Genomic DNA, 11,402 nt, shown 5'->3' with positions numbered 1-11,402 from the left:
TTAATGGACTGATCCATTGTAAAAGAGATTTAATTGGCTTGGGGACTTAACCACTGTAAAACAGGGGTAAACAGTGCCAAGAATCATGGTGTTGTAACAGGAGTGCTATTGTTGCAGATACTTGTAGAATCAAGTTGGACAAAATGTTAAAAACAAAAAAAATTGTACTGAAAACAGCAATGTAGCTTCATTAAAATACTTAGGGGTTTATAAATTTTTTACATCACTTTTTTTTATATTTGACATGCAAATTATTGTTTCATTATAAAATATTTCTGTATTTTTATGGCCATCATCATGTACACCCCCTTCTATATGTTCATGTGGCATGGCCCAAGATGGACTGATCCATTCTCCATGGTGCTTGAGGGGTGCAGTATATGCCCACCCTACATTTTGCAAGCTAAATTCTGTATTTGTAAGTTTTGATATGTAAGTTTGTAACATTACATGTATAAATAACTGTAGTGATTTTAGTATATAGAGTAATGAGTTTGTTTTCCTTGTATTTCCCTCTACTTGAAGTTCAATTGAGAGTTTGAAGTTCAGTGCATGGACTTGACCTCAAGGTCAATGTCCAAATTTGGAATTACCAGCTATGTTGTTGATCAAGGTCAACATCTGGCCAATCAGAACAGAGGGGAACAAAACTGACCAATCAGATTTAGGGACAGGTGGATTTGAATTTGAATTGACTAACCAGAATCACTGTCAGTGGATTTGATCCAACTAATGAGCACAAAGAAATCCTCAGCACAGAGCTGCTAGGGACGAATCAGCATTGAGAATACACGTGTCAGGATCCATGAAAATGATTGGTCATTACCACCTTGCACCAACAATGGTTTGGTCCATTTACATTTAGATTATAGGATTTGGGACTGTCACACTTTGAAGGGGGGGGACTGCAGGATGTAGAAGCCATATTGTCTGTTGTATATTGTTCAGGCACTATAAATACCATCACTTGGTTCTTGGACTGACTTGAAAAAAAGTCATCCGACGATTTTGTACACAACATTTTGTGGTGATCATATATTTTGTAACATTCTCTCCTCTCAGGGCATTTTCTCCATTTTTATTTCTTCTGATCTCCAAGGTTCCTTTACGCATCAAGAGTCCAAGACCCAAGATGATAGGGTGTAGACATACCTGTGTAGAGCAGGTCTGAGTTCTTAAGACATTTTCTTACTAAGGGCACGGCAAATTCAGTTTGTTGTTCCACATCTGCATTGAGTCATTATTTCCCTGTCCTGATTTCTTCCATGTCACGTATGTTCCAGATGTTGACATGTACGTTAACCTCCTCCCTGCAGCCTACCCCGATAACCAACACAAACGTGGTGCCAAACATCGACCTTAGCTGGCTTTAGGTTAAGATGGTCCCTGTCCTGCCTGATAGACTCTAGCCTGGTATCCAGCCGTAATATAGCTCCCGAGAGCTATATTACGGCTGGATACCAGGCTACTGATAGACTGCAGGCCGCCCGCCAGCCCCCCCCAACCCCCCACCCCCCCTAAAGGCAGTGGAAAAAGTGAAATGAATAGAATGGCTCCACTTAAATCTTCCTCCATTGCCTGATATTTGGCCAAAATGTTTTCCCAGGACAAATTTTGACTTCCATGACATGGAAAATCTTTGTATTCCACTTCAGAACAAATTTAAGAATTTTGTGAAAACGAACAGAAAGTGTTTTGTGCATTGCTGATTAAAAACCTGTCAAATGTGGACCTCAGAGAAAAACAAACCAAAACATACAACGCCACACGTGAATTTAAACAGAGAAAATATTGCTGTTCCTGTGACAAGATAAAACTATGCAGAGTTAACGGAAAAGAAGTTGTCGTTCTTCCTCCTGAAGCGATGGACTGAACTTGTTTTGCCCTGATTATGATGAGAAGTGATTGTAGTGACAGCAGACAGTAGAGATAAGCAATATAGATGTACTATATCATATTTTGCTATGTGTTTATACTTAACCATAGTTTTTACCTGATCATAGAGTTGCATTATTGATGATGCATATTTTGCCATACAAATTTGAGTGTTCACTTACTAACTTATTGACTTTTCAACTTAAAAGCAATTTCCTTATGATGATGATTAAATCATGTCCTGAGATTTGGTAGTTTATCCCCCCCTGCAGTACCTTTTATGGTACCAGGGGGCGCTGACAAATCGTGGCACTTCCGTCATTCAGTTGTGGTGCATTGCATTGCGTGTTTCAAGACCTATCTACCACTCTCCAATCAGGAAAGAACATGAGATGTCAAAGGCATAAATTCTGCTGCAGTACCGTACCAAGCTGATAGGGGGCCCTGAATCATATCATATTGAGGTATTATCAAGATTTCCCACATACCAAATATAAAGACAATCCATCTTACCTTCTTGGCCAAGGTAACAAGGAAAGATACCAGTAAGTGAGCACCTGAATTTTTATGGCTTGAATAATCAAATCTCAACGTATGGACGTTAACGTTATTCTCCCATTTTTAGCATGATTAAGTTTGAACCAACCCACCCACCTAATTTTGTATTGAAGTAGTTTTGTTGTTTTTAAGTATTGATGACAATAAAACATTACTTTCAAACAACAACGTGTGTGCGTGTGATTTCGATATGGTGTTACTTCAACAAAGATGCCTTAGTGAAATGCCTGGGGCCCAGGCTAGTATGGATGGGGCTTAACTAGTGTTTAATGTGGCCAAGTGAAAAGCCCAATTGATACAGCTGCCTCTGTTTGTCTGTAATACTAATAGACTGGTTCCATGGTTCTTCACTAAAGCATTGCAAACTCAAGTTAGTTATAACGTTAGCAAGGCTTAGAACGAGATTAATGTTACAGGCATTCTCTCGATTTGATTTGTCAAGTTCTCAAATGAGTTAGACTCTAAGACTCACAGAAAGTAGTGGACACCAGCATTTCCAGGCACATACAAACTTTACAAAGTAAGGACAAAGGTCATGAAAGTACGCTAAAGTTCACTGATAGGTCAATCAAGGATTGGAATATTCCAAACGAAAAATCTGTACAGGTTGGCACACAGGGTTTTTAAGCAACAGCGTTATCACTTCTTTGTTCTTTTAACTTTGAATGTATGTAAGTTAATCTTATAAAATTCCGTTCAAATGGAAAATATTTTAGAAAATACTTAAATTTTTAAGAAACATTGACATTACTAAGTTTGGTGAACCCCCCCAGAAATGTGGAACATCCCGTGAACTTTTGAACCACCTGAGGTAAGAGGGGCGGTCCGCAGCAGCATCTGGTGTATATTTTCTTTCGCATGTCTGTTTCGTAGCCGTGGATCTTCTTTAGAGGAGTTTTCCGTCAGGAATGGCTTGGAGGTTGTCTTGTCACCAGTTCCGGATCCAGTTCTGCCGGCACGCGCAGGTGAAGCATGTGTTACAGGGGACTAAACCGCGCAGAGTGTCGTCTGCGGCGCGCGTCCAACATGGCGGCTGTCCTGACAGGTTTTCCCGGGCGGCCGGAGTTGGTTTGTTTACCTGTCAGGCCCGAGGGTTCACCTCAAGATCGCACCCAGGTGTGCAGCAGACACCTTCAGGTGAGGCAACACGTCTTAGGGAAACGCACAAAATAAACGTGTGTAAGAATTGTAAATAAATATGCTGACAATCGTAGTGAGCACACGTCATAGTTGTTTTGATGAGTATTTGTTTTGATTCCTAAGACTTTTTCTGAGCATAAGACTAAGAGCCATTTCCCGCCCTTAAGTCTCCACCAAAGCTTACTCAGTACCTAGAGAGTAAGAGATAGACAATCCAGCTATTCTGCTGCAGTACCTGCGAAGGGCTCCAGGTGTTCAAAATGTCCACCTGGGAGTGTCGCAGGACATGGAACCTGATGATTGACATGCATACGTCACTCACATCCAATACGTGGGATTCTGCAACCATCATATACAATCATTTCTTGGATAAGGCAAGATTGCACAATCCCTGTACATGTATTTCCTCAAAAGGACAATCCCTAACCACAGGCCAGATTTCATTACAATCCGTCAAATTCTTGGCTGATCCAATTAAGTTATGCTGCTAAACAACAAGCTACCAAAACAACCTTATCGGTAAAGGTAAAATCACACAGTCTACTGAGTCTAAAGTCTACTGAACTCTGTGAGATGCAGGTTATGATGAGGCATTCCGAAGGGCCAGGGACCATCCAGAAGATTTCTGGGGGGAGCAGGCGGAGAACATTGTGTGGACCCGGCGATGGGACAGAGTACTGGATGCTACAGACCCCGTCCACCCAAAATGGTAAGGGACAAAATTACTGGGACACTCAGGACACTACAGACCCCGTCCACCCTAAATGGTAAGGGACAAAATTACTGGGACAGAGTACTGGACACTACAGACCCCGTCCACCCTAAATGGTAAGGAGCAAAATTACTGGGACAGAGTACTGGACACTACAGACCCCGTCCACCCTAAATGGTAAAGGACAAAATTACTGGGACACTCAGAGTACTGGACACTACAGACCCCGTCCACCGAAAATGGTAAGGGACAAAATTACTACAACAACAGAAATAGACATTTGTGCTGCTTTTGAAAGTGATACATCATGGACGCCAGGAAAAATAGATTTTACTTCTGATGGATATATCTCTTTAAAAATAAAGAAACAAAATAAACACCAAGGTCACGTGTGTGTGTCAGGTTTAGCCTGGTTAGGAACTGAATATGACTACTCTAGAAGCATCTCAGTTTTTGCTCAGGAAAATTTGCCCATTCTTTTTGCTGAAAATTTGTATATTTTGGCTCCTGATTGTAGCTTTAATATGAGTTGAAGCAATCATCCTGTAATTCGATACAAACAATAGCAACCTGCATCCCGCTGTACATGAATTGTTCTATCTTGCCCCAGGTTCCCGGGAGGGGAGCTGAACGTGTGTTACAATGCTGTGGACAGGCACGTAGACGCCGGGTTCGGCGATCACACCGCCATCATCTACGACAGCCCAGTAACCAACACCATCCAGCACATGTCCTACAGGGAGTTTCAGGATCAGGTAAGGCCTAATCTGATTGGTCCACGGCGCCTGGCTATATGATAATGTGTTTCTGTGTGTTGTACAGGTATCCAGGTTTGCCGGAGTCTTGAGTAAAACATGGCATACAGAAGGGAGACCGCGTGCTGATCTATATGTGTGTTACATGTGTGTTGCATGTGTGTTGCATGTGTGTTCTGTGTGTTACATGTGTGTTACATGTGTGTTCTGTGTGTTACATGTGTGTTGCATGTGTGTTACATGTGTGTTACATGTGTGTTCTGTGTGTTGTACAGGTATCCAGGTTTGCCGGAGTCCCGAGTAAACATGGCATACAGAAGGGGGAACGTGTGCTGATCTACATGTGTGTTACATGTGTGTTTCATGTGTGTTACATGTGTGTTACATGTGTGTTGTACAGGTATCCAGGTTTGCAGGAGTCCTGAGTAACCATGGTGTACAGAAGGGAGACCGCGTGCTAATCTACATGTGTGTTACATGTGTGTTACATGTGTGTTACATGTGTGTTACATGTGTGTTACATGTGTGTTACATGTGTGTTCTGTGTGTTGTACAGGTATCCAGGTTTGCCGGAGTGCTAAGTAAACATGGCGTACAGAAGGGAGACCGCGTGCTAATCTACATGCCGATGACGCCCCACGCCATGGTGGCCATGTTGGCCTCGGCCAGGCTCGGAGCGATCCACTCGCTGGTGTTCGGGGGGTTCGGAGGGAAGGAACTCGCCACCAGGGTGGGCCATGCCAAGGTGAGAGGTGTAGGGGGGTTCAGGGTTCAGAATACTAACGCACACTGAAAGACATGTACATACACACAGGGTTAAAGTTTTACATAATCATCACATAAGACATACATGAAAGTCATGATGATGAACTTTTTTTTTTTTTTACTCAATGATCACCACATAACAAGGCCTGAAGGCCATCCAAGGTAACGGGTTACATGATTGGAACTGTAACAGCATCTCTTCGCCCTAGGTCAGAAACATCATGATTGAGACCAGCCCAATTGCTCACTATGAGTGAGGACTAACTGACCCAATAGGCGAAGCAGGGGTTACGAGGGCTGCTCGGGAGATTCCCTACCCCTATTGATCAAGATCAATGTAGTTTTAAACTTTTAGTTTATTTCATGCATGTTTAAAAGCCATTTAAAACTACACTAAGTCTTGCGGTCCACCCTGTCCTGTAACTGTAAGTTGGTTGCTTAGATTATTTCCGCCATTGACCCAAGCATCAAGAAGCCTGTCTATAGTGACCAGGTTTGCCAGGTTTGTCTGCTGTATGCATTTTTCTCCAGATTCTTGAGTCCACAATCCAGGGCTCCAGCCAGCGTCCGTTTTTCCGTCAATTGACGGAAATTTGCTGCATGTGACAGAAAATTTTTTAAACCTTGACGGACAAAAGGCTTGGGGGCCGTAAAAGCCACACACTGTTTGTCTTGCTATTGTTATGATTGTTGACAATGTGTGTCGGCGCCCTTTCGCATAATATAATCTCATTAAAAACTCGTTTTTTAAGGTCTCATTTCCGTCTTTCTATCTAAATTTTCGCGGTTTTCGCGACAACGGGAATTGGCCGACGGAAAAAAATTTCGAGCTGGCTAGAGCCCTGCCACAATCACTACAGACAGAATTTACTTATAGTAAGTAGTACTGCTTGTGTTTAACCTGCAGTACTGACACTATAAGACAGGAGGCATACATGAACTACATGTAGCTGTCTGTGTGCTTGGTGAATGTCTTTTGTCTCCTGTGGTAGAGTTTTAAAATTCTCCGTGTCCTACACATTAACAGTGTAAGTGTACTCCCTTGTAGAAGTCAGCGATGATAAATTTGGCAATATGGCACAATGTGATGTTCCCCAATGGCTTTGACTTTGACTTTATTTGGATCCACATTTAGCTTAACAATGTTGTCAGCTATTCTTCCCCAATGGCTGTTTTCATTTATCTATAGGTTATCAGCACGTACCTCCAGGGCTGCCCAACTACATAGCATGGTGGCTGGTACAAAGGGCTTAGCCCCGATGACAGAGACAACACAAAACAGAATAACAATTATTGTTCAACAAAGTACATCAAGAGACTCAAACAGAAACCCTGCTTTAATTGTGTTGGTTTGTCTCCACGATATATTAATTGCTAACCATGTCGACACTATAGAACATTATTTGTAGACATTGAAATAAGATCTTTTTGCGTTCAATGTTTGATAGGTGTGAAAAGAACATTTCATGCATCTATTAATTCTGTAATGTCTATTTTATGCTGAATTGACCTCTGACCTGCCCCAGCCCAAGGTGATAGTGACGGCCTCCTGTGGAGTGGAGCCCTCCCGCATCGTGCAGTACCAGCCCATGGTACAGGAGGCGCTGCTGCTCAGCGGACACCAGCCGGCTAAAGTCATCCTGTACAACAGGCCTGTGGTGAGAAACAGCTGTCACTTTCCTTCCTCCCTCCCTCCCTCCCTCCCTCCCTGCCTCCTACCTTCCCTCCTTCCTTCCTACCTTCCTACCTTCCCTCCTTCCTTCCTTCCTTCCTTCCTTCCTACCTTCCTACCTTCCCTCCTTCCTTCCTTCTTTCCTTCCTTCCTTCCTTCCTACCTTCCTACCTTCCTTCCTTCCTTCCTTCCTTCCTTCCTTCCTTCCTTCCTTCCTCCTTCCTTCCTTCCTTCCTTCCTTCCTTCCTTCCTTCCTTCCTCCCTCCCTCCCTCCCTCCCTCCTTCCTTCCTTCCTTCCTTCCTTCCTTCCTTTCTTTTTTTCTTCCTTTTTCCTTTCTCAGATTTCTTTCCTGTTCCTTTTGTTCTTTCTCAGTGTTTCTGTAATGTCCCTCTATTTCATTTGTTTCATTGTTCTGCATTCAAGCTCAAGTCCCAAATCAACTTCTGTTAACCTGTAGTACTAAATATAGAAGACAGGGGGCACAAGTGAACAGTGAACCTGCTCAGTTTGGGAACTATTTGGTCTCCAGCCACAGTTATTGCTCAGTGTAACAAAGCTATTTGGTCTCCCACCACAGTTCTCGGTGTCCCTCCCGTCGGACCAGTGGTGCTGCTGGGAGGAGGAGATGGCGTTGGCGCGGCCTCACGACTGCGTTCCCGTGGACGCCATGTTCCCGCTCTACCTGCTGTACACCTCGGGAACAACAGGCCTGCCCAAGGTCAACACTTCTCTGCAGATTGTGTTCATTGTGTTTTTCCTGTGTTTCTTAGGATGCCCTTTAGCCAAAGACAAATCTTCCAGGGTTTAGAATGAAAATATGAGAGAGAGACATACAGACTGCCAATGTCTCTATTTGATACAGAATATTTGTAGTTGAGGTATGTCAGAATTAGACCATTTGCGATTTTGTTTCTTTGTTGTGTACAGGTTTTTGAACCGACAGATGTCAGCAGTGAAATGATTACAGTATGATATAGAGATATAGTTACCAAAAAAAACAAGCTGCATTTCAGGTTTCATGTCTATTGTGGCTGAACTTGAAGTATCATGTTTTGATTTCCTTACTCCCCTTTTCCCAGGCAGTGGTACGTCCCAGTGGGGGTCATGCTGTCATGCTGCACTGGAGCATGTGGAACATCTACGGGATCAAACCACAAGAGGTAGGCGAGAGGGGTGGTCAGGGTCATCACAGTCCTCCAGCCCTTCTCATGTGATCCTATATCAAAAATGTTCACTAAAATGCCCCTGCAGGTTCAGAATCAGCTGCTAGGAGACTAAACATATGTCACTTCTTCCTGAGTACAAAGGCTATGTGCCACTCCTGTTTGGTGAATGGAACATATTGAGATTAAAAAATTCACCTGCTGCTGCAGCAGTACCATAAATGGCTGCTAGGGGGCCAAAATCTCATCACTTTGACAATATATCCAGGCATTAGGGTTTGTCCCCTCAAATGGTCTTTCATGTTCTGGAACTATAATTTTGAACCCTGTGTCACAATGTTGACTTGCACAAGAGTCGGTGGTAGAAAAGGAAGTTTGGATGTAGTCAGTGGAAAGAATGACATCACAGTGTGGGCCTGCCTAAAGTGTGGACCTATCAGACAGAGCTGTCTCAAAACTCAATTTTGCCGAAGAGCTTGAGGGAAAAAGGAGGTTTTGCCAGCATTTTTTTTTCTGGTCCAGGTCGTTGACCTTATTTGTGCGGAAAAGAAGAAGAAACAAAGCAAAAACAATTATGTTCCCTTCTTTGAAGGTAACATAACAAGTGTGTGCTCTTGCTCTGCAGGTGTGGTGGGCAGCGTCTGACCTGGGCTGGGTCGTAGGTCACTCCTACATCTGTTACGCCCCGCTGTTGCACGGCAACACCACTGTCATGTACGAGGTAAGGTTCTGTCTGTTGCACGGCAACACCACTGTCATATACGAGGTAAGGTTCTGTCTGTTGTACGGCAACACCACTGTCATGTACGAGGTAAGGTTCTGTCTGTTGCACGGCAACACAACTGTCATGTACGAGGTAAGGTTCTGTCTGTTGCATGGCAACACAACTGTCATGTACGAGGTAAGGTTCTGTCTGTTGCATGGCAACACAACTGTCATGTACGAGGTAAGGTTCTGTCTGTTGCATGGCAACACAACTGTCATGTACGAGGTAAGAATCATCAGAATCGATCTGGTACAGCAGCGCAATTTAGCCAGTGGAATACAAGTAGAAGCCCACGAGAGAAAAATGCAGATGGTCTGGAAAACCTGTGTCGAGCATTATCGCAGCCTAGGTACGAGCTATAGACAGGTGATGTTACGCATTTTGAGCTTGTTTCATATGACACGATATGATATCTGTAGCTGGTGTGTTTTAAGCTTCATGAAGTGCAAAGGTGATCATACTTCAAGCAAGGATTGCTATAGCTAGTTTTTGGTATCTTTGCTTATAAGTTATTGTTCACCTTGTTGTGTCTACTGGCACATTGGGCAGCAAATTTCCTTTCTGTTTCTGTAGCACAGTAAATAAAAGGAAGGGGATGCTAAGCCTCAAGACCTTAAACGTGCTCTAGGCACCTCTTGGACAAGGGACCCCCATTTTAGGTTCCATCAGAAAGATGGCTGTAGCCTCAACCAAAATACAAAATACAAATTTAAATTTGAATATGGGGTTTTGCAGTTGCCATCTTATTGGAACCAGGAGCTCAATCGTGAGGCTGCTACCAGTTGAGCTACAGAGACATCCCTTATGTTTGTATACTTGTGCTAAGCCTTCGTTGTTCCCTCCTGTGATCGCCAGGGCAAGCCCGTCGGCACGCCGGACGCGGGGGCGTTCTTCCGCGTCATGAGTCAGCACCGGACCGCCGGGATGTTCACCGCACCAACAGCGATCCGGGCGATTCGCAAGGAGGTACGTACAATGTGTGCAAACTTCGGAGGGAAATAAAGGGATACATTGATTTTTAGGAGTTTTTTTTCTGTGCATAACCACGTACCAGTCCTCAGCTTAGTCACCGGGTTTTCAGCTATTACCAACACCGAGGTGGTCTTTATTGTTATCAAATGGGTTGTTTTAATTAAGGCTTTTTGAGGGGGACATAACAGTTATATGGGTCAATTTTGTAGCATTTCTGGTCAGTCAGAACTTTACGTGTCAGAATTTGTTACCCTGGGCTTTGAAAAATCCCTGACAGTGTGTGAAATAAGGTTTAATTGTTTATCCCATTCAATAATCTTTGTTTCAGGATCCGAATGCTGAGCTGGCCAAGCAGTACCCTCTCACACAGTAAGTGTAACTTTTCTGTACATACCTACCTACATAACTGCTTTGTTAGGGACTGCATTCTGCAAACCACTGGTACTATAATCTACCAGATCTATGTATATGTACAAATAGTTCGTGTTTGGGACGCCATCTGCTGGCAGTAAAATCTAGACTTGACTTTAGTAAGTTACATGACTTATGTTTTGTGCCTCTCCCTCCCCGCCACCTGAACCACTGTGGCTGGCTGGCTGCCCAGAAGTCCCTGTCCAGCACCACTCCTCCCATGCTGTCTGGTTTTAGTCTTGTATCCCGTCTTAGCATGTCTAACCTAACAGGAGGAAGTTCCACGCTCAGAGCTTTTTTCCTAGAACAACATCGCTATGGAATAAGCTTCCACGGACTTGCTTCCCCACAGGGTACAGCCTGAAACTGTTTAAATTAAGGGTATACAAACATCTCTCTTCACAATTCAGTAATGTAACCCAAAACGCCTGAGTGGCTCCACGAGCCTTGTTTTGCGGTGACCTCTAGGTAAATAAAAAAAAATCTAGTAAAATCTAGAGTGTAACAGGAACCAGTCAGAATTGCCCTGAGGAAGGTGGCAGACGGTCATCGAAATGTTGGTCCTGTGACCACTTTTAATCTGCCATTGACCCAATGCATCTAGACTGCCTG

At 43.6% G+C, this 11,402-nt stretch overlaps 2 protein-coding genes and 1 long non-coding RNA gene across 3 annotated transcripts in view; 2 read left to right on the top strand and 1 right to left on the bottom strand.

The window, feature by feature from the left end:
* The window catches only part of LOC118413013, a 711,153-nt gene that overhangs the window by 438,909 nt on the left and 260,842 nt on the right, over positions 1-11,402 (bottom strand). The window lies entirely within an intron of this gene.
* The window catches only part of LOC118414515, a 660,232-nt gene that overhangs the window by 427,395 nt on the left and 221,435 nt on the right, over positions 1-11,402 (top strand). The gene's annotated exons all lie outside the window — the stretch shown is intronic.
* LOC118414488 (acyl-CoA synthetase short-chain family member 3, mitochondrial-like) overlaps positions 3,229-11,402 on the top strand; it is an 11,366-nt gene continuing 3,192 nt past the window's right edge. Inside the window, exons 1-10 of the mRNA XM_035818556.1 lie at positions 3,229-3,570; positions 4,153-4,282; positions 4,896-5,040; positions 5,597-5,785; positions 7,332-7,463; positions 8,056-8,196; positions 8,558-8,638; positions 9,267-9,362; positions 10,263-10,373; positions 10,708-10,748. Coding sequence (XP_035674449.1) covers positions 3,342-3,570; positions 4,153-4,282; positions 4,896-5,040; positions 5,597-5,785; positions 7,332-7,463; positions 8,056-8,196; positions 8,558-8,638; positions 9,267-9,362; positions 10,263-10,373; positions 10,708-10,748 — 1,295 coding nt within the window. The 5' untranslated portion in view covers positions 3,229-3,341. The remainder of the gene's footprint in view (positions 3,571-4,152; positions 4,283-4,895; positions 5,041-5,596; positions 5,786-7,331; positions 7,464-8,055; positions 8,197-8,557; positions 8,639-9,266; positions 9,363-10,262; positions 10,374-10,707; positions 10,749-11,402) is intronic.

Source organism: Branchiostoma floridae, chromosome 4, assembly GCF_000003815.2.
Source record: "Branchiostoma floridae strain S238N-H82 chromosome 4, Bfl_VNyyK, whole genome shotgun sequence".
Lineage (NCBI taxonomy): Eukaryota > Metazoa > Chordata > Leptocardii > Amphioxiformes > Branchiostomatidae > Branchiostoma > Branchiostoma floridae.
Note: the sequence above shows the minus strand (reverse complement) of the source record. Positions and strands in the feature narration are given on the sequence as shown.